Below are 24,322 nucleotides of genomic sequence, written 5' to 3'. Positions count from 1 at the left end.
AAGAATTAATCATTTCCTTTTGGATCTTATGCATTTGACATTTAATATGGCATTGCCAATTATAAGGTTTGCCTATTCCTTTCCATTCTTACACAGCACGTGGCTGCTGGTTGCATCATTTTTGCTGGAAGGCATGGCTGTACCACCGATGCATGCCCCCTGCAGGTTAGGGCAGGAATTTGGAATTTGGCCAGGGTGCAGGAGAAAGCTCACCCACTCTTCCCAAAGGACACAGCGAGATATTTAAAGTTCGCCAACTAATGCCGGCAGATGGGACATCCGGTTTAACGTCTATCCGAGGGATGGCACACGTTGATGAATTACCCTGCCTGCGGAGCACCGGGATGACAGTTTATAGCTGGGCCGATATTCAAACCCAGGACAGATAACTTAGAGGTGAATGTGCAGACCTCTAGGCTCTATCCTGCTAGCCCCAGGTTTGTCTATACACTTGATTTACACTCCATATTAAAAAGAGGGGGGAGGGATGGTGAAACAAGAAAACACCATCCTGGATAAAACAAATATTAATCAAAGCAAATGGTCCATAAAATACATTCATTAATCTTCAATAATGACAGCCAACCTGTGGCAATTGAGAAACCTGCCCGATATAGCAAAAACTAATACACCTTGAGCTGTTCAAATTGACACGGCGATGTAATCTTAACGCAGTACTAGGCCAGGCTCCAAATCTGGAGGATAACATATCTGCATACCCAATTGCAAACAGCTGTGGCCAATGAAGGTGTTTAGATTGCTCCATATCGGCTGGGCGGAACCAGGCCAAGCAGAATGACCAAGGACGCTCAGGACAGCTTGGTTCACGTTTATGTCGGGAGCAGCTATTGGGTTGGACTTGATCCATCGATTTCGATTAGAGGTTTTTTTTGTATCATTTTCTCTGTTTAATTTCTCACTCTCACTTAAACCAACTGCTGACATTTATCGTGATGACGAAGGAAACAAAGTCTTGCTCGAACTGGTCTACATTAGGCATTGTGAACTGCCCATGGGTACATGCCGGGTTTGCCACTCATGAGGTTTCAAGCATGTATAAAGGAACAATTGGCTGTTCAAGCATAATGGAAATTATAAACAGACCCGAAGTGAGAAATTGAATACAGTTGAAAAGACAGCTGAGACACACAATTGACAATGAGTTTATATGGACTGCCTTAAACTGATGAGCAAATCAAGAATGTCCATCTAATACAAGGGGGTGTCATACAAACAGCATAAATCTTCCTGACCTGCTGCAGAATGTCTGGTCGCTGTTGCAATATGTGAAGCAGCCGGTCGTTCTCACGTGGAACTGATGAGGGTGGGCGTTTTTTCCCGTTGCGGGAGAGTTGCCGGAAAAGATACGTGACTATGTGGTCCAAACTTGCACAGCAACTCGTGCAAACCATGGTGTCTGTGGGGCCCACCCCCACCAAAAAAAAAAACAAGAGCAAATAAGGATGCAAGTACTTTGATCGAAAAATAGTGTTGGCATCCAAGAACAAGACATGTTGATATCAAACAAAGGACATTCTGAAAACGAACACTATATCCAGATCCAAACTCAACCACTGTGTTTCAAAACTTTGTAGTTTGTACAATACATGGGATACAACGACCTATTCACAAGAGTGGTAACTTTCAGGGTCATCTTGAATATTCCACGTTGATGTGGCATTCATTGGTTAACATGCCGTACAGATGAAGCTAAGTTTCTGAGCCTATTACTTTCACATCACAGACAGGTCGGTGGTCTCTTCCCTCATTCTTCTACCGCCTCCTATCTGGTCTTGCATCCTATGCAACTTTCCACGCTCTCTCCCCCAAAGGTTTCTGTGAGGCATGTGTGGTCCACCAGCAACCTTCTACTGGAAAAATTCCCAAAATCCAGAATCACTGCACATCTCCACCAATTTGTTCCTCTATTTTACCCCACTTGTGGAACCAACTTCCACATTGTCTTCAATCTAATTCTTCCATCTAGGTCTTCGAGAAAGCTGTTCACCACCATCTCAGGTCATCCTCCATTCACAACCACAACCTTTCTACACTTATTAACCCTCCCTAAGCCCACCTCTTTGTGGGTTTCCAGTTATCCTTCCACTTCTGTGATTGAGAGTTTGTGGCAGTCTCCATCTTGGCCTCACCATATCCTCTCCTTACCCTCATTCTTCCCCAGACCCCATATTTCTCCAAGTCTCCCTCTATTTTGTCCCTCGATCCTGTTGTTGGTGTGTTCCACCCACTCTCTCTTTCTGTTGTTATCACCTCTGTCACCGAAGGTGAAGGGGGTTATGTTTTCACCCCTCTCTGTCTGTTTGTTACTTGGCGAAATTTTTTTTTTTTTGCCAAGTATGTTTGTCTGTAGCATTTGTCTGTCTGTCACAAGATTTTTGGCCACAGTTTTCAAGCAATCGTTTTGAATTGTTTTTTTGTGTGGAGGTGACCGGCCAAGGTTGGCAAGGCTAAATTTTGGTTAAAAGAACCGAATCCGGATCCAGATCTGAGGATTTTTAAGTGATTCTTCACCATTTGAGAGTTAGGGCCAAAAACGATATTTAGCACAAAATCTCAAAAGGTTAAGGATGGATTCACATGAAACTTGGTGAACAGGTTGAGAGTGCCACATGGAAGAACTGATTCAATTTGGTGAAGAACCGAATCGAGATCTGGATATGAGAATATTTAAAGTGATTCTTCGCCATTGAAAGATAGAGCCAAAAAATGATATTTAGCACGACATCTCAAAAAGTTGTGATGGATTCGGATGAAACTTGGTGGACAGGTTGGGTGTGTGACCACGACGAATTGATTCAATCTTGGTGAAGATTCGAATCTAGATCTGGATACGAGAATAATTAAATTTCTAAAGTGAATATTCACCATTGAGAGATCGGGCCAAAAACGACATACAGCATGATATTTCAAAAATGTATTGGGCCCGATATATTCTCGTGGAACAGGCATTATGCGGCAGAGGTATGTATGTGCTCTACCAAGTGCTCTTCTAGTTTTCATCTGTTACATCCTGAGCCACTCTCCTGCTCTTCCGTGAGCCTCAGCACTGTATACAAAAAAACCCCAAAAACACAAGGTTGAATAAAACCTGTTCTATATAACACAGCTTGCAAACATCGGCAGACTTTACAAAGACTTCTCTGCTGCCAACCCCTCCCCCCCCCACCCCCCCCCCAAATGAACTCTCATACAATAAGTTCCATCCCACATCCACTCAACCTCCACCCATTGGCAAATTGCATTTTATGGTTTTACCCATTGGTCAAAAGCAGAGTTGTTATGATGATATTGGCTGTGCGATTTTAATGTAATACACGATTTGTGGGATGGCGTGAATTGGCCATCATTGTTCCTTCCACAAGACACCAAAGCACGTTTCATACATCACATTGGATAAAGTTGAAAAATGCATTCCCAACTTTATCGTACAAACAACAGGAGTGCACGTAACAACACTACTCGTTTATTCCGTTGATGAGGAGCTAAGCATTTAAGCACTCCATCCATTGGGACCATATTCCGTGCAGAGCGTTGGTGCTGCCTGAGCAGCCTCCTTGGCTATTGGGCACAATCCTGGACGAGTCGCCACTCCGACAGTATACCAGCATGCTGGCATTCACATTGCCGACCTCGGAAGGATGACAGGCCGAGTTAACCCCACCTGGTATTAATTCAATAGCTGAGCGAGGTTTGAACTCAGGACCCTAGGATCCCAAGCCCATCACCCTAACCATGAAGCCAACACCAGGCATTTAAGCAAATAATTAAATAATTCAGGTGAGAAAGCATTAACATGTTGACGATCGACTACGAGTATTCGCATCGACAAGACTACGCCATTGCATTGTAAACAGAATATGATGCTGTGCCAGATAACGCAGCACGTGATCTGCTGGCAGTTCGGTGAACATAAATGTCTGTAATAATCATGATCATTATTATCAGTCTCCATGTGAAGTGCAATCTGCAATCATACTTCCCTTTTTGAAGGTTAATGACAAGTAGCAAAAAAGAAAAAAAAACACGTGGTACTCAGCACACGATCCACCATCAGCAATGACATAATACCAAATTAATTCAGTGCTAAAAATAGTCCTACCAGATATCTCGTACCTGGTATATGGAATTAAAAATCTTGTCCCACTGCCTGCTCTGAGCTTTCTCATAACATGGGGTTTCTCCAGCAATGGAAAAAAAATTTAACTTAGATTTTCTCATAGAAGGGTAAAATTTCAAAATAGAGTATTCGGCAATACACACATGCATACTTGGCTTGTAAATGGGAGTGGTGTATACTACGAGTTGGCAGTCAATGTGTAAAACCGCCATACGAGTTGAAAAGAGGGCAGAAGATGACCATTGAAATATAGGCAACAAAGGGAAAATGAACAAAAAGCTGGTAAATGCACAAAGCAAAGCTTATTAACTGTTTTTTTGCAACTGATGCTGAAGACCAGTCCGAGACCATGAAGTGACAAAGAAAAGAAAGAGCTCGATAAAAAAATAAAACCTTCTCAAAACTCATCCCATTCAAACGACAATACACCAAAAACCAGTGGAGGTGTATGCCTGCCATTAGAGCAGGGAATGGAGCATTCATGGAACCTGGAGCCCTTTTGACGAGGAACAAAGCTTTGAGAGACGATTATTAAGAAGCAAGGGAGAATAAGCAGAGCGCGCTTCAAAATGCAAACAAATTTCAGGGGGCTTCTTGGTACCACCACTTCAGACAGTGTTATTTGAGCCCTACAAAGCTTGTGAGTGTGTGTGTGTGTGTGTGTGTGTGTGTGTGTGTGTGCACGCGCGCATGCACATGCATCTGGAAAAACCAAAGAGGAATCGGAGATTGCAGACCCTCGCCAGGACGTTTGTGTGGTGTTGGTGTTGTTTTGTGCGATGTATTTTGTGTACTGGTGTGTTACGTAATCAATGAGACATAATTAGAACTGTCACTTTATAACTGCTGGCAGTGATGACTGGGTACCAAGACGTCCCACTTTGATTGGACACCCGACCCTGACCCATGACATTTAAAATTATTATTCAATTGTATTCAGAATGGGATTAAAATAAATTCAAATCAAATGGAAGACCAAATCGGTACAGTTCTGCATTGGAGTTATCAGAAGGAACCCAAACAAGGAAAAAGCAAAGATTAAATCATCAGGAGGAACTTGGATAGGAATCACATTGAAGCTGCTACACCTCTACCCTCAAACCCATTCAGACACAGCCAAGTGAGGCTTATTCAAACAAAAAAGCACCCAGATCAAAAAAATACATATTCTGACTGCCAGACCATGTGTCTGATCAAGTTGAAATTCAAAACATGTATTCCCTATAACTACGAGATCATAATTGCGTCGTTTCACATCGATTGATTAAGCGGTTCCAGAGAAAACATTATTTAATATAAATCCAACATGGCTGCCAAACCATGTGACCTATGACATCATATGTGTGAACCTTTTCTTCCTCATCGATAGGTAGGTCACACGTGTAAAGTTTTGCTTTGATCTGTTCAGCCACTTCAGAGAAGACTTTTGAAGGTTTTTATTACTTTTTTTTTAAACATATGGCTGCAGAATCATGTGACCGATGACATGATCAAACATTTTTCTGTGGAGCATTTTATCCCTCGATAACCCTCAAAAATTTTCATACTGGTCAGATGCAGCATTCTATATATGAAATTATGACGTCATAACGAAAGCACCTATGACATCATAAAAAAATCACTTATTCCCCATGAGGTGTACTTGCTATGTGCCAAGTTTTAATTTTTTCCTTGGTGCGGTTTCAGAGATACAGAGGTCCAAAGTTTTTCCATTTTTCTGACATGGCTGCCATACCACGTGACCTATGATGTCATAATTATCATTAAAACATTCTACATGAGTAGTCGCACCAATGGTGAAAATTTTGTCTCAATCCGTCAAGCGGTTGCGGAGAAAAACACAAAAGTTCTGTGCGGACAAACAAAAAAACACAAAAGTTCTGTGCGGACAAACAAACAAACAAATGAAAAATCACTCATAGAGTGACAACTTGGCAAAACAGCACAAAGTAGAGCGGCACTCGGTAGAGCGCATACCTCTGCCATGTGGAACAGTTCATGTTTTGTGTTCCACTGATGGGCTGGATAGAAACCAAAATCCAATCCGCTTGTTTAAAGGGACACTTATTTTGAAAATGACAAAAGGAATCGGAAATTGATCATCCATTCCTTCATTGTGACAATAATTGTTCAAGATGTCTGCCATTTTAGAATATGATGATATATGAATGCTTACAAGAGCTGGGAACACAGCTCAGATATTTAATAGTTTTTGTGTTTAAAGAACTTCTGCTGGCATACATCACCCTATAGTCTAACAATAATGGAGCAAACGTGGATGTCACTGAAACTCCAAAACTGACGTGTGGCAGAAATAGTTCCACCTTTAATGGCAGCCGGTATTACAAATCACCATCCTTTATCAGTTTATCTTATGATATGGATTATGATGTGTTGTGATCAATAAAATGTATTTCAAAAATGACAAATCTTAAAGTGCATTTCCACGACTGTGCCGCAGCAGTTTGCCCACAGTAGGTGGGCTGAGAAGGTGCCCACTAGCAATAATAATACAACAAATATCTTATCATACAAAGTCCAGAAAAAGCAACTGAACACCAAAACCAATGCAGAATGAATAAATAGTCTCGCTGTTGAAGACAAGAGTTGATCTGCATCATTGGTGGACAGGTAGAACAATGGAGTTCCGCATGGTACAATATGTATATATATATATATATATATATATATATATATATATATATATATATATATATATATATATATATATATATATATATATATATATATATATATATATATATATATATATATATATATATATATATATAACATGATCAGTGCAAAATCTCCCCTGATCTGGAAAAAAAACTTAGTAAGTGCTCTCCACTGGAATTTGAGATATTCAGAAAAAAACAATGGACCTTTGGGATTAGGGTGCTGGGAACAAGAGACAATTAGTTCAGGCATGTTAGCTGAACATGTGCGACAATGTTTCCAGTGCAAGTCTTTTTTATTTTCCTTTGTATATATGGTTACATAACAACTTACTAGGTTTTAGCCAATCAAACTTAGAGGAAGTATATTATGCAAGAAAAAACCAAATATGTCAGCAATAACTTACTTTATTGTTCAGAATCTGTCAGAACGTACATATTCAACAACACAACTTTTATAAGGGTATAAATGACTCAAAATCAGGTTAAACAGCCAAATTTATTAATGTTGTGAATCGGTCCATAAGGTTGATAAGGGAGAGAAAACATACAAACCTAAAACTTTGGCAAACCCTTACACGATACCGGTACTTGTACAGAAGTGTAGCCTATCTATAAACCTCGACAAAACTAAAAGAGTATCCTTCTTGGCTTAAAGTCATTTGGTCCCAACAGAAAGACAAGAAGGTGGTAACTCAGGTCTTTTCACAATTTGTTCTTAATTTCGAGTCAGATGAGGGTAACCTATATTGCAGACATTATAGACATATTACTCTCCATTGCAAAGTGATATTGATCAACATGAACACACAAAGCACAAGATGAGTGCATACAAAAATCTCACAATTAAATCATGAAGATCTAGGAATCATCGGTTGATTATTAGGCCGACTCAAACTGATAGAGATGGTCATTTTGGTCGTTGGTGGGCAGGTCAAGCCAGAATTTCTTAGCAGGAAGGAAGGATGCTGCCAACTTCACAATATTCTGCTGTTTTAAATGAGGAATGCCTCCAGGCTGGCATCTGGTTGTAGGGGTATTATGAATTCGAAACTTTGGTTTTAAGAAATCTACTTCACTGAAATCATCTTCAAAATCGTACTTGTACCAGAAGGTTCGGGAACCCTTCCTAAATTCAACTTGCTATATTTCACCAACTTACTACGTTATTTTTCTGATCAGATGCCTACTGTTGGCCAAATTGTGAGGTTTTGCCAGAACAAAATCTATTAAAGCAGAAGAGTTTTGTTCATTTTTATTGGATTAAATGAAGAGGCAAAACCTTGCAAGTCCAAAAATCGGTCCAACTAAATTTTGACCAAAATTTGACTTCCAATGTTTTTCCAGATCAGGGAAGAAATGGAACCAAATTAGGTGGACAAAATTAATATTTTATTCGTGGAACTCTATAAAATGGCATTACTTTTATTGCCATTGGGAAAATTGTGGGTGGGGTGGGAGGGGTAGGGTTACGAAGGTTACTATGGTTCAGGCTGTCCAGGGGGAGTACGAGATCAATATTTGATTGCGGCAGAATACTAAACAACTAAAAATTGTCCAAATTGTGCTCCACACACTTAAACATCACAAACTAAACGAGAAGGGCACTTGCTAGAGTGCGTACCTCCGCCACATAATGCCTGATCCACCAGAACATATCGGGCCCAATACATTTTTGAAATATCATGCTATACAGTACTATAACGTTTTTGGCCCGATCTCTCAATGTTGAAGAATCACTTTAAAAATTAAATAATTCTCGTATCCAGATCCAGATTCGGATTCGGATCTTCACCAAAATCGAATCAATTCGTCCTTGGGAAACACCCAACCTGTCCACCAAGTTTCGTCCGAATCTGTCCAAACTTTTTGAGATATTGTGCTATGTAGTGTTTTTGGCCCAATCTCTCAATGGTGAAGAATCACTTAAAAAAATTTGAGAAGCCGGATCCGCATCTGGATCTTCACCAAAATTGAAACAATTCTTCCTTGTCACACATTCAACCTGTCCACGAAATTTAATCCGGATCCGTCTACAACCTTTTGAGATGTCCTGCACACAAACAAACAAATAAAAAGCAATGTCACCACCAGGGTGACCAGTATCTTGCCAAAATGTGAACATGAGTGACTTATTTATTCGATTAAAGTTACTCAAAAAATAAGGGTTTCGTCGACCTTGATGCTTGACCTTTTTGTGACCTTGACTTTATATTTTCGTACGGTTAATGGTATCTCTCCAGGACCGTTGTACATGAAATATCAAGAGATTTTGATGAGAACTGAGGAAATAAAATTTTCATGAAAAATCCGTTTTTTCGTCATGACGTCATCAAATGACGTCATAGCATCAAACTTTTAACAGATTTGGAAAGCACTTATCAAGCGCTTTCATATGAGGTATTACTCGATATGGTATTTAAGATTTCAAAATTTGACCTTGGGGTCAAAAACTTTCGACCTCCAGCGCCAACCATGAAGGTCAAAGCCGATCGCCACCAAAAATTAATCAGCTGAGCGCCAGACCATGAACTATATTCCCATGAAGTTTGAAGACGATCCGATCAAAATTACTCAAAAAATAAGGGTTTCGTCGACTCCCCTGATTTGCGACAAAGTGACCTTGACCTTTGACCTTGAAAATTTTATGCGCTGAAAGGGACCTCTATAGGCCTCTGATATGCGAAGTTACAAAAATTTCCAATGATAACTGTGCTCTGCAGAGTGATCGATACGTGATTACAGACAAAAAAAATTAAAAACATACAAGCTGACGAACATATCTTGCAAAAACTTCGTTTAGACAAGATAATGAAATTGCTCGTTGAGCAAGGAATTGCCGGAATAACTTTGTCATATCTCCATGATCTCTGAAAAAACAAAAACCTGGAAATCAATTTGGTTCTTATAAGTCGATAGTGCTACTGTTTAATGAGTTATAGCACTTAGTTTGGTCATGATCATAACTTGGAAGTCAATCGGACTTGAAATGGCGTTTTTATCACAATTTGAAAGTTTTGACCCGACCCCCCCCATGACATTTGACCCCCGACCGCTAAGAAGGGTGTTGGTGTGACATCCCAATGAGACATATGGTTGGATGTAGTATTGGAAGATGCACATTTTGGATTTGGTTTGAAGTCGATACGACTATTTTAGCGGACGTTATTGCGAAGATAAGAATATCGGTTTTTCGGTGACCTTGACCTTTGACCTAGATTCACCAAAAACGACAAGTGTCTAAGTTGGACCAAGGCCGACGTCTGTACCCAGTTTGGTCATGATCGCTGAAATGGTGTGGCTGCTACAGGGTAAACAAACACACAAACAAACAGACAGACAGACACACACAACCGACCAACATAATTGCCGAAATCCGAACGATTCCGGCAATTAACAAACAAAGACAGAAAGGGGTGAAAACATAACCTCCTTCATCTTCGGTGGCAGAGGTAATAAATTAAAAGTCCCTGATAAGTGTTATTACATGATATCTTTGCACAGTTCTGAATACCTAACATGAGCAGGATAGTTTAGTGTCAAAATAACTGTAGAGTGGGGAGGAAAAGGGTGGGGATGGGGTTGAAGAAGAAAAGACAGGAGACTTAAAGCAACCTCCAAAAGAGAATTATGTTATACAAGCAAAAGTACCCATCCCCAGTGATGGAAAAGATTAGGTTAATCAATATCCTAATTGCAAAATAAAATTTGGCATCAACATTATTCATTTTATACACCTGTCAGCAATGGGTGTGGCTGAAATAGTCAAATCCACTAATTAGAAGGGGTGTCTGCATACTTTTGGCCGTGTAGTGTATGTCCAGAGAGACAGCTCTGATCTCATGTCTGATATTGAGGGCCTCCACCATTGTTGGAAGAGAAGGAGAAGCATGCCCAAGGTAGAGTGACTAGGTCTAAATCTGAATTGATGACCTGAGATGAGGCTGTTGGAGAAAAGTTATGTTTTTATGAGAACTGTGATGATGAATTCCATGACCTTGCTGATGATTGGAAGCCGATTAGGCTGTAGTTAAGGAGATCCATCTTTGCACCTTTTCATGCAATGCTGTGATGTTGGCCGATTTCCAAGAAGATGGAAGATGACCTGTGGTAAATAGGGTGAAAAGGATAAAGAGAGGAAGCGCAAGAGCAGAATAGAAGGTTTTTAGGACACGTGAGCTGATGTCATCCAGTCCAGTTGTGGAGTCTGAGTCGAGGGTTTCCAGAAACTTTCCACCTTCTCAAATACAAAAGACAGAATTCAGGAGCAATTGGGTATGACTAGAAAGGATGGGTACAGAGAGGGTGGTTAGGACACACGATTTTGAAGCAAACACAGAATTGAGGCCTTCAGCCTTCTCACGAGCGTAGTTGGCTGTGGTGAAATTTGAAGTGAGGAAAAGGATGGAAGTGGAGTATACACCAAAGACCGACTTCATAAGACACCACCAGGTTTTAGAGGAGGGAGACAAGTTTGAAAGCTCATTCTAGAGATTGGACAGATGTTGTATTCTCGATTTCCTGAAGGTAGTCACACACTTGTTGCGGGTTTTGTGGAATGATCTGAGGTTGCCTTCGGTTGGATTTGCCTTCCAGGAGAATGAAAGCTGTTTTTAAGCAACAGCCTCACCAAAGGATTTGGAGTACCATGAGGATGGGTACAATAATTGAAGACGAGATGGGATGAATCTGTGCATAAGGGAGAGCAGGTTTCTGTGGAAGAATTCCCAGGCTGAATTCATATCAGCGGCAGTCGATATAGGACACCAGTCCTGAAGTGTTAAGAAAAAAAAAATGCGAATACACGAATGTAGAAGCAAGTCACACTTGATGACCTGCAAACAGTTGGACCGTGGATGCTGAGGTCCAACAGTAACATATACATACATATATATATATATATATATATATATATATATATATATATATATATATATATATATATATATATATATATATATATATATATATATATATATATATATACACTGTATATGATATAAAAGTCTTGCCCATAATGTGACAAGGTGAATCAAAATGAAAAATGAGTTGACTGAAATTTAAGGGGAGTTAAGATAATCAAAAAATTAAGTGAAGAACCCAAGGAAAAGCAACATAGTTAAAAGGTCACAAAGAATACTTTCCACTTGTGTGGGTGGTGCGGGGGGGGGGGGAGGGGGGGGAGAAGAAATCCGAACTTTGCAAGTGGTATATCGCATCCATATAGTTCTCAAAAGGGTAAATAACAATGGAAAACAGTTTACGAAATCTGGGTAGAAATAACAAAAACCATTACAAGTATGATGAACAGTCACTGCAGAAAAGCCATTTAAACATGAATATCTCTTACTGTATTCCTGGTCTTTTCTTCTCCCCTTACTTTTGCCTCATGTTCCTTCTCTCCAATGTTAAATTACTGATGGCATGTTGAGTGATCCCAATTAAACTTTGCTCAAAGCATCCCAAATGCAATATGGCGTCAAATGGCAAACAGGCCGAGCCAAAAGCCTTGCATTTTAGAGCTCATTTTTTTTGTCTTGTTGAAGATGAAGGATAAAACATGTGCCAAAGATTGAAGGTTTAACATAATGGATTGAACACTGCCCTCTTAGGGTTGATGATAATTATTTGAAGACCTCTCTGTCCTCCTTCTATTCCTTTTCACCCTCTCTCTCCTTCTTCACTCTCTCCTTTTTCCTCTGCACTATATCTTCTCCTCCCCACCCTCATTCTTCCATCCTCCTCATCACACCCTCTCCCCTCTTCACCATTCCCCCCCAACCTCTCACCTCCCTCCTTTCTATCTCTCTTCTCTTCTCTTCTCTTCTCTTCTCTTCTTCTCTTCTCTTCTCTTTTCTTCTCTTCTCTTCTCTTCTCTTCTCTCCTCTCTTTTCTCTTCTCTTCTTTTCTCTTTTCTCTTTTCTCTTTTCTTTTTCTTTCTCTCTCTCTCTCTCTCTCTCTCTCTCTCTCTCTCTCTCTCTCTCTCTCTCTCTCTCTCTCTCTCTCTCTCTCTCTCTCTCTCTCTCTCTCTCTCTCTCTCTCTCATCTCATCTCATCTCATCTCCTACCTCCACACCCCCTTTTCCTCTTTCCTACATTCTGATGCACCAATAGTGCTTTGATGCTGACCTGCAGGGCACAAAGGAATGAGGAAAAATAAACTAATGTGAAGGAAGAAAATGCCAAACGTTAATGATGCTCATCAGACTCTGAAAACAATTAACTCATCATTGAAAAGTCACCTGTCCAGAAAGGGTTAGCCTTCAGTGATATCAACACGGTTTTAAAGTACCCAGCAGTCTGATTCAATGACTAGCACAGTTGTTGTTCCCAATTTGAGGCTTGAAAAAGCTGAAAACAGCATTCATTTCAAAATGACAAAACGGTTGAAGAGAAACTACAAATCACAAAATGAAGAAACTTATAATAGCAATAATTGTACAAAAAAATACTTGCCCAACAATTGTTTTCCAAGCACTGTTTCACCAAGGGTGCATTTCCGAACGCGATCAAGCGTACAGAGGTTGTATGTCAATCGAGAACTCCCTGTGACTATTTGGAACATTCGCAACGACGAGCTGCTGCTAGTCCAAGCAGTGAGCAACTTCCTGATCAAGAGAGCCAGACCCTCGCTCAATTAAACTGATGTCAGTGACGGGCAGTTCCCCAACTCCCCCCCCCCAACCAAAAAAAACAAAAACTTGTGCCGCTTTACTGGGGAGCAGCTCTCCTGATTTGCTCAAATTCAGGAAGTGAGAGCATTACAGAGATCCCAGGCTGGCCTGACAAGTGCTCTGACCGCAAGGCTGCACCATGATAAGATTGCTGTATGGGGGCTGCCTAAATGTAAACCACCATTTTAGAAATGGCAAAAAAGCTCAACGACATGGACGTATCCTTTTGTCAGAATTCCAACCTTTTCTGTTATTTAGGGGAAAGGGGGCAGAGGGGTGGAGGGGGGGGGAGGGGGAGGAGCTTTGTTCAAGGTAATTGAAAGACCATATTTGCACATGATGATCAAATATTATACCATTATATATTCTGAACATACGATACATCACAGAAATAACACAAGGGAATACAGATACGAGGGGAGTGCACCAGTTTTGAAAGTGAAGTATGTCACTTTAATGTACGAGTACAGGCTGGTCTTACTGACACTGTACGATTAGCAAAAGATGTGCAATTCCTTATTGGCCATTTATTCAAACACTGAACATAAACAAGTGCTGAATAAGTCATTTTGGTGGGCTTACAGAGTTAGCCGGGTTTACTTGAAACAGCAAAATAACTGTTGTGCAACACCATTTGAACCTTCTTCCACTCAACCCTGACACCAGACAAGGCTGAAAGATAATCTTTCTCCAACCAAGATGATGTGGAAAAAGGGGACAGCAACAAAAAAGGGAAATCGAGAGGTAAACATATTCACGACCAGAGCCATCTGGGTCTCTGCTGAGGTTTTTCAGGGAAGAGCTGCGGTTTGGGAATGCCGGTGCTCATCTCCGTTGCCTCGCATCTATGCACATCCCCTGTGAACCGCAGGCTGAGGGGTGGTGTAGCGTGCATGAACCACACATTAGATTCATGGCACTTGAGTCACACTGGCCACTTCTCAACCTTGACAGGTCAGACCCACAAGTCTGCAGCCTTCTTTGGCAACAAGAATGGCTCAGAACCAGGTTCCACATGGCAAAAACAAAATCCACACTGATCATGGACTTATTTATTTTTATTCTGAAAATTTGTTTAATGAAATTTTGGGATGCCAGTTTGGCCAAATTAGATAGATAAACTCTGCAGATTAGTAAAAGTGTTATGCAGTAGATGGAAAATAAAAAAATGATAACAACATCCCACATGTTAAAAACAAAGGCATTTAAAAGCCTCAAATTTGAATTCAAAAATAGTTAAACACTTAATTTGCTTTTGGCAGTGCAAATGGGAGATGTAAAAGCCTCCATGAAGTCTGCTCAAATGCTATACGTTTTGAAGGACATCATGGCAAAACAGCATCTCAGCTCTGTGTGCAATTCCAGACAATGAAACAACTATTTACACAAGATGGATGAAACCCATTGTTCTGGCTCAAAGGAAATTCTATCAATGAAGGTCAAAATAAAAGCTCTTGTCAATCACTATTTTCTTTCACTTCATGGCATTAGAAAATGGTGATCTGTCCCACCTTAAATAAATAAATAATAAAATAAAAAACCCAGCAAGAACAAAATGGCCACCTTGAGGCAGAAGAACAAAATGGCCGACTACCCAACCTGCGAATTATTTGCAGCCGTCAGAAATGCCAGTGAGTAGAACACACCTAGAGCTGATAGTCCCTCAGAAATAGACGAAAGGATGTAAAGGAGAACAGGAGGCTCCAAGCTGGCCAGGAAGTTCATGTGGTCCAAAGTGAGGCACTCGAGCAGTGGAGAGAAGTACGACTGGCTCAGCTTGGGGTAATTCTGGAATGCCGATACACATACAAAGGACACAAAAACAACAAAACGTGAGGTACAGTTATTTTACAAACATTATTTTTGCACATTTGTATGTGAAGCAAGGGTGGTGTTGGTGGAGATTATGCTTGTAATTGCTGGATCGATTAAACACCAACTCGGACGGAGCACAAGTAAAATATTGCTTTGAAAATGGGATGTGACTGAGAGAGCAAGCAAAGAGGGTGATGAGTCTCCAACAGGTACAATATTCCAGAGCTATTTTAAGTGTTCCTCCTTTTTAATACTTCCATTATTTATTGAGATAGACAACCTCTACACTTCTTACATCAAACGACAGGCAAGATGGAAGAAAATTTACCTTCAAAATTAAATAAAATAACTCTGAGCTTCATATAAGACGATGGTTAGGATGTCCATTTTAAAACAACTAAAAGTTAAAGAAATCGCTAAATGTTTATACGGCATTGGGAAATGTCTTAAGGTTCACCGAAAGCCTTGTACATACATCTACAAAGGGTGTTCAAAAAAGTTATGCAAACGAAATAATCATGGTGGTCCAAAAGGAGACCTTACATTTTGTATATATCAAGTATATATGATTTGTAAGAAAACACATGAATGCATCTCCTTATACTGTACTTTCTCTTTTTGGCACATCTTGGACGTATTGCGAGTAACTCGTTCATCAAATTTTGTTGAATACCCCATGCATAACATGCAGGAAAAGGTATAAGGTGACAAGGGCAATGAAACCATGGATTTCTAACTCAAAGGGAGATTGGCTAATATTGCTGTGGAATGAAATGTTTGAGATTCACATCAGACCCATAACACCTTGATCATAAATTTAAATGTCGTACACTTTGTTCATTTATCTCATGCCTGCTGATATCACTCGGATAAACGTGATCTAATTACCTACAAGCTATTCAAGTCTTAATCACTGTACAGTTTAAAAAAAAAATCCCTAATGATGATTCTGCTCAGGGAGTGTTTTAAAAGTTTGCTTCCAAAATGCTTTGAAGATTAAATATAAACTCATGGAACCAATTTAATCCCAACATGCCTGTTAGGTGTGAGGTTAAGTGTATAAACAGGTCTGTATTTGATACTTTGAAAGAATCAAACACCTTAAATGAGATCATGAGCAGTTTGCCAAAATCAAAGCACTGCAGTGACACATTATTAAGTCTTCCACTGTAGGATATGATAGAGAGGCCTGTTGTAGCATTTGTTTCTACAAATAGTGCTCCAAGTTTTTAATGGTACCTCAGTTTCTTAGACCGCTAGGAGTACGAAATCATCATTTCGGTTTCCCCCCCCCTGTTCTTATTTTTCTGCCAATGTCCGAGCTGCATCTCCAAGCCAGTTGGGACTTCCAGAATGGAATTCTGCATCAATAATAGGAATAAAAAGTATGTTATGGTGACAATTTTTTTGACCTTGACCTAATATTTAAGTCGTGACCTAATTATGGACAATTTAACAGATTTCACCACAACTTGACTAAGGTTTGTCCCATCAGAACGAAAATGCCCTCTCAAGATAGCCTGGAGCAAGGCACATTTACGATGAATTTACATCATACCTCTCCAGGTTGAAGGTCAAGGTCAAATAGCAGTCCGGAAAAAAATAATGTGTTTTATGTCGTCGATCAATTCTGCCAATGCGGAATATCAAACACTGATTGGCTCACCAAGATGTTCTTGCATCACAATAGTGTACCTGCACTGAAGTTGTGTATCTGATATTTGCTTTGTGTCCTTGACCTACTTCTTCGGATCGTGACTAAATTAACAAAAAACACCTTTTTGATCATAACTTGAATAATTTTTCTTTGATTTTCATGATGCTGAGTTTTATGGATAGATTGAGGATGGGGACCCATTTTCTTAACTTACACTCTATCCCTAAATGTTGAAGGTCAAGATCACATGGCAGTCTGAAAAAAAATATGGCCATCATTGGATTGAGGCACTGGGGGATGCTTACCCTTGGCAATTGCTTTGTGATCACAGATATCTCATAAAAACAACTGATATCCCTGATGCTAATCTATATTATAAAAGGAGCTGTGTCTGTCTGTTTGTTTGTTGTGTTATAACTTGAGAACGGATTAGCGAATTTTAATGAATCCAACGACAGTGGATTCAGGGAGCTCTCAGGAAGGTTTGTGATGTAAAATAAATAAAGGTCTTTTTGTGTCGGGGTACATGGGCACACATGTTGAAACTGCAAACACCAACTTGCAATGCTTGGTTATCCTCACATGGAGGGCAGGATCTACCAGGAATCCTTTTTTGTTAACTTGAGAACGGATTAACGGATTTCATAAAACCAACGAGCTGGTGGATTCCTAGAACCTGCTCTAATCAAATCAAACAGACACCAACAAATATTTACAAAAAAAAGCATACAAGTGTCTGATGTCAATAAAAAAAAAAAATATTTATAACCTGCATGGTTCCAGGCTTAAACCTAATTATTGATAACCTGAAACTTTTGTCAATCACAAAATAGACAAAAATCATGAACCACAAAATGTTCACGAAAAAGAAAACAATTTGCAATAGTGGCACAACTATTTCGATTTCCCCCTCCCCACACACTTTACAAGAAGGCTCAGGGGGAGGGGTGGACAAGTACAATAGCTGTAAAAGAAATTACTGATGTTTAACCTTTCTTATCCTCGCATTCTTAATTAAGTACATCTTTGCTCTTGACAACAAATGTTAAAGAAAGATCAGAAATCCAAATTGATCATGAAAGATATGACCACAACTGCAAAAAACGTTGACAGTGGTGGATGAAAAACGGCAAATTACTGGCATCAAGTGAGAGGTTAAACTCGTGCGATGACAGAGGAAGGGCCAAGCTGGATCGGGAGATGGACTTGGGACAGGAAACCAAGCAAGTGTTTGTGTTGGAGCTGGGATTCCCATACAGAGGGTGCAGGAAAGCAGATGTCGAGGAAAAGATTTCTTACAGCAGCGCAGGACAAGACAGGGAATAGGGTGGGGGTGGTGGGGAACATTGTGGAACAGTGTGGAAAGGGCAGCAAGCTGCAGCAGGTCGCACTTAACTAGCAATGGCCTGAAAGAAAGGATCGTGCTTGCAACAAGTGGACAAGGCCCTCTGCCTGGGTCGAGACAACTCAAACCTCCCAGCGGGATGCAAGGGCAGGCCGGTAGGGAATGAGGGATGGCAGGGTATCGCTGAGAGAAAGACACACCAAAAGATCGGTGTGGGGGATGGTCAGGAGCAGCTTGACAGCAGTCTGCAGGGCATTGTCTAGGGCATCGTCACCATACAAGCGAAAGACACCAAAGTTGACGTAATTTCCGCAGAGAGCAGCCTTGAGAATGGAGAAGCAGATGGAGATCCCCTTCAGTTTGAGTGGGTAGAGTTGATCCTTGGGCACTTCACCCAGCGACAGGATCCTGTTCCCTGGCCCAGACAGACAGGGGAAAAGGAGAGAGAAATCAAGAAGTGGGGGGTGGGGGGGGGGTGAAGATATCTGGGAAAATAACAATGGAAGATTTGTGACTGCACACACCCTGGCCACCTGTAGCAATAACTTTGAGGAGAACAAGCAGGAAGAACTTTAAAAGCTGGGGTGGAAGATGAGGATGGCACAATGGCAATGGCAGATTTCCTATTCCACTCACTACAGGCCCAAGATTTAAAAACCTACCAAAAAAATAAACAGTCTTGAGCTGGGTTGTAGAAAATACTCTCACCAGAAATTTTTTGCATCAAAGGTAAGACAAAAGGCCATTCCGCATCATACCATCGACTCAACTGCCAATCAATGGGTCCAAAATTTGAATGACATCAAATAAGACTACTTTTTATCTGAGCTGCACTGGTATGCAATGAAGCACTTGCATCTCTGGTGCAGCCACAATCTTACTTACATTGACAAAATCCTCTCACTTTGACAAAAACAGACATCAAGGCAGATTCTGCCATGCCAACTCATCTCTCATTTCTAGAGATGGATCAGTGTATAGCAAATACCTGGTTTGTAAAAATCATCCCCCTGAGGTAAGCAACCGAAAGGGAGGTACGGAAGATGTATGGTCACAATCAATGTAAGGTTACTTAAACTGAGAAGAGTCTGTGAACAGAGGTGAGATGAATGGTTACGTCGAGAAGTCATAAACAAAATGGTTCAGAATTTCCATGAAGAGGAGGATAAGGCAGATTGGCGATTTATGGCGGTCAGTTTGACAGCAACTGAAAAACAAATCTTTTGGCTGTTGAACGACATCCTTATCGATACTTGTTCTCAAATACCTACCCTGTCTTCGCAAAACTAAGACAGAGATCATATTTCTCACTTATACTACTGTTTTGTTGGCCAAGCAGTGTTTGCAAGCAAGGAGGGGTTTTATGAAACCCACCGAAAGGAGGTTGTGATTCTGTCCATATTCTGACAAGTCAAGTGCCTATCTACGGGGTTTAAGCCCTCCACTAAGCTCCAACAATACACGCATGTATGTGCACGTGTCCGGACCATCTCCAATCAAGCCATTATCAACTCACACGCCACCCGAGAACGCAGTTGTATCTTGGAGAAGAAATGGAATGGCTTTAAAAGGGCACATTTGACGCATTTATTTTTGTACCAGCTGTCACCAATACCATAATTTATTTCAATAAACCCAGCTTTTGAATTCTTTGTGTGACCTCTTGATCCATTCAAGAGTTTGATTCAACCCACTAATCACCCCAAAAATGTGGTTTCAACATGAGTGTGCATGTGTGTGTGTGCATGTGTGTGCGTGTGTGCGTGTGCGTATATACACACACACACACACACACACACACACACACACACACACACACACACACACACACACACACACACACACACACACACACACACACACACACACACACACACACACACACACACACACACACACGAGCATGCATGCATGGAAGGGGAGTCCACATGCAAAATAGGCCATCACAGTGCACGTGCAATCAGGCTGAGCAGGCGACATATTTTTGGGTTATTTCATGGCCCATGAAACTTGCAACAGCTTCAAACAATGCCCTTTATATTCTTCATGGAATACGTATGGCTGTGAATTGTAGAGCATGCGAATATGTTGTGCTTTCCTTCCGGCATAATTAGAACATTTTTTCCGCAAAAAACATTAAAAAAAAAATCTGTTAATGCAGGTGATGTGATAAAATTTGGGAAAATGGACCTTAAAATGTTTGGCAACACACAGAGAAATGGAAGATGACATTTTCATTCATCAACTATTTCTAGTTTGTACATTAAATCGTTGCCAAACAAGAGCTTCAAGCTAAAGGTCATCATCAGGCTTGACAAAGGTTGTTGTCAAGACCAGATGGCGAGTGACCGGCTGGCCGAAATCCACTTCTCAAAGATAGCCCCAGCCCACCAGTCTAACTCCACCTTCACTTACTTATAACATTATCCAATCCCACTGATACAAATTTTTGGCACATTCTGCAACTATAATCTCCGATATATCATCTACCAGGACCGTCACCCATCATCTTGCTCCAAAAAAATAAAAATAAAAAAGTGAAAAATCAATGTCTCTGATGGGAGTACACTAATGGTCAGGCATTAAGATCATCATCTAATTGTCTCCGGCTGCTCTGTCACAATGCAGGGACAAAGCAAACAGCCTGAGGCAGGTAAGCTGATCTGAGAGTGGGGATTTGCTGTGCATGGGGTGGGAAAGGAGTGGCGGTGCGTGGGACTGAGATGGCGGCAGCCGGAGGAGCAGAGGAAGCAGGCAAAGTCTCTCCGACGTTGGTCAGATTATGCTAACCGAAACCCTATCTGTTTGTTTTGGCAGCCAGCGACAACAGGGAGAGGAATCGGGCTGGGGTGAGAATTAGGAAAAAATGGAGTTGGGAGGTGGGAGTGCGCTGATGTGTTGGTTGGGGTGATATGTTTGTTTACCGATTTAATCAGATACACCCACCGACAATGCTACTGGGGATGACAATGGGACAAGTTGAAGTGAAGAATTAGCAACTGTTCATTGCTTGTTACGATTCAACAACCAATTCATTTCTGGCGACATATTGAATGTTAAAACTGGACAGAAAAATATACCAAGATGAAGTTTGCTGTTGAAAAAGAAACTCAATTGGTTGTAGAGAAAACAGCTTAGTTTGCCTCTTTTATTTTCCTTCCTTAAGTGACTATACTACATCGATGGACAAATCAGTACGTATTGTGTAAACGCCAAGGACATTAATGTTCTGTTGGTGTAAATTCCTTTTGTCCCACATGATTTGGAGCACTTTCATCATTGTGCTGCACCATTCATCTGACAATTTTAGGTGCCACTTGTGGGGACACTTTACCAGCACTGCCGAATGACAGCCAACTGCTCTGTTGGGCAGAGGTACGGGACAGCACCATGTCATAATACATGGGTATGAAAAATTAAGGCTGAAAATCACGGGTATTGATGAGGTAAGAGCTGGTACAGCCTGACTGAGTCAAATCGCTGTCAAACTTTTTGGAGAGCCAAAATAATTTGCTGTCTTTTGCACAGGACAATGACAGATGAAAAATAAAAGGCTTGTCATTTGTCAATCTACAAAACTTTGAGGCATGTGTGTATGTGTGTGTGTAGTCAAGAAGGGTTTGCTCCAGAGCTCTACTATTGCCCAAACATCTTCATCCAAGCTTGATGGAGCACTGCTCTCCCCTTTGGGTTAGCGCCCTTGCCAAGAAGACAGAGAGACACTCACACCTTGGTCAGCTTGACACCATGGAAACCAAGGCCTTCAAAGATCATTGGAATCTCATATGATGAAGCTGAGTCTATGGGCCTATAACGTCCATCGCAGACAAGTTAGTTGTCTGTGTCTTCCACCGCCTCCTCCCTGGTCTTTCACCCTGTGGTCTCGGTCTCGGTCTCGGTCTCGGTCTCGGTCTCGGTCTCGGTCTCGGTCTCGGTCTCTCTCTCTCTCTCTCTCTCTCTCTCTCTCTCTCTCTCTCTCTCTCTCTCCCTCTCTCTCTCTCTCTCTCTCTCTCTCTCTCTCTCTCTCTCTCTCCACCATCCCAGGGTGCACAAGGTCTGCCAACAACCTCCTTGTGGTGAAAAATCCAGAATCACTGCTCACCTCCACTCATTCATTCCTTTTTTTTCTCTCACCTGTGGAATCAACTTCCACATTCTCTTCACTCTCATTATTCCCTCCAGATTTTCAAGACAGCTGTTCACCACCATCTCAAATCATCCACATCCAAAACTATGATCTTTTCTACCCCCATTAACTTTCCCCAACTCATCTCTTTCCAACTTTTGTGTTTTCCTTTCTGAGAGTTTGCTTCTGCATCCATCTTGTCAACCCCATGTGTCCTCACCTTGTCCTCATTCTTCCTCATATCCCTCATCTTCAAAGTCTCTCTCTGATTTTTTTTTACTCAACACTGCTGTTGTATTTCCCCCTCTCCTTCTACTACAAATTTTGTTCTGCTGCATCCTGATCCGTTCTATGTTCTAGCTCCTTCACGAGCCTCAACATTGTATAAAACCATCAAAAACACTGTTTAACGTTTATGTAAATCTGCTGGTGATTGAGACCTTGAGGAAACTATTCCAACCCTTTGGGGATAGATGTCCTGTACAAATGTAGTTCCAGTTAGTGGGTGAAAGGAGAAGAAGCCCTGCAACACTGACAGTGAATGGATTAGTGTTTGCAAATGATGCAGTTGCAGGGGGTCCCACCAGAGAGAGTTTGGAGTGAGCAGCACGTATATTTGAGGTGACATCAGAATGGGGGTTAAGGATGAGCATGCCGAAAACGAAGGTGCTGGTGGAGATGCGGGGGGGGGGGGGGGGGAGAAAGGTGAGGGCAAGGAGGATGCACAGCCAATTTACGTCAGCCGAGAAGCCATCAAAGTAGTGACTGACTTCAGGCACCTCGGGCAAAAATTGAATCGCATGGTGGTATCACAAAGAACATAGAAGACAGGATTGCCTGTGCTTCTAAAATGTCTGGAGCACGATGCAGACCTGTATTCAGGGATATTGATCTTTTACTGAAGACAAAAAACAGTTTACTGTGCTGTCGTGCTTAGATATGGTCCAACAAGAGAGATATCTCCAGGAAGATCAAGGACTTCCAAAACAGGTGCCTTCAAGGCATATTAAGTATCAGTAAGGCTCAATAAATGCCAGGGAATATTCGTAATGTACAAGGAGGGAGATGGTTTGGGATGGAGGAGTTTACTACAAAATATTATTGCAGCCAGAAAACTTCACTGGCAAGGTCATCTTGCCTGGATGGAAGACAACTGCATCCCAAAGAAACTCATATTTGGATGGTTGCCACAGCACCAACCGGCAAATGGAACCATGGGAAGATGGTGAGTTAAAGTGAGACAAGATCTGAAGAAGTTTAATGTTGATGAAGACAGCTGTTTCCATGTTGCTTTGTAAAGACATTATTGGAGAAGGAAATGCAACGGGGGTTATAGGCTTGTACCAAGAGTGGCGATGGACACAGTGAACCGCAACGCCACAATTCGTGCTGTTGCCACACAAGAACTAACAACTAGAGCTCATGCCAATTTCACATGTGATATAAGTCAGAGATCCTTCAGAATAAGAAAAGATATTGCAAGAGATAAATGCCTGACAACTCATAGATGGGACAGGTCCACCAACTGGTTCAGTCTGCTGGAAAAGATATCTGTGGCCTCCTTTCAAGGTTTAAAGTGTGTGTGTGTGTGTGTGTGTGTGTGTGTGTGTGTGTGTGTGTGTGTGTGTGTGTGTGTGTGTTTACACGCACAGAGGCACATGCACCGAAAGGCTTGCTTCTCTCCCTTGTGTGTGTCTGTCTTGTGGCTTGGCAGCAATCAATGGAGGTACACAGGAGGGTTATAATAAACTTGTGAAAACATGGATGAATTTCAACAAAGATAGTTTGTTTTTGTATATTTTGCAATTCATCGATGAAGATTTGGGGATGGAGGCGGTTATAGAGTATCACAGCCGGTTCTTTTTAAAAATATTATCTGACAATATAAA

General features: G+C 41.1%; 1 protein-coding gene across 5 annotated transcripts in view; it reads right to left on the bottom strand.

The window, feature by feature from the left end:
* LOC147015691 (exportin-7-like) overlaps window positions 1–24,322 on the bottom strand; it is a 297,528-nt gene that overhangs the window by 73,102 nt on the left and 200,104 nt on the right. For 3 of the 5 annotated variants that reach the window (XM_085848087.1, XM_085848088.1, XM_085848089.1), the window contains 3 exons: window positions 18,508–18,722; window positions 15,137–15,278; window positions 1,254–1,417 (listed from right to left, as the gene is read on the bottom strand). In XM_085848087.1, the coding sequence (XP_085704213.1) occupies window positions 1,254–1,417; window positions 15,137–15,278; window positions 18,508–18,722 (521 nt within the window). Of the gene's footprint in view, window positions 1–1,253; window positions 1,418–13,920; window positions 14,363–15,136; window positions 15,279–18,507; window positions 18,723–24,322 lie in introns of those variants that run through there. The other 2 variants (XM_085848090.1, XR_015049793.1) reach the window with 2 other exon arrangements.

The sequence above is a fragment of the Eptatretus burgeri genome, chromosome 12 (assembly GCF_056783735.1).
Source record: "Eptatretus burgeri isolate ZD-2024b chromosome 12, Ebu_testis_v1, whole genome shotgun sequence".
NCBI classification, from domain to species: Eukaryota; Metazoa; Chordata; class Myxini; order Myxiniformes; family Myxinidae; genus Eptatretus; species Eptatretus burgeri.
The sequence above is the reverse complement of the archived record's forward strand: the minus strand, read 5'-3'. Positions and strand labels throughout refer to the sequence as shown.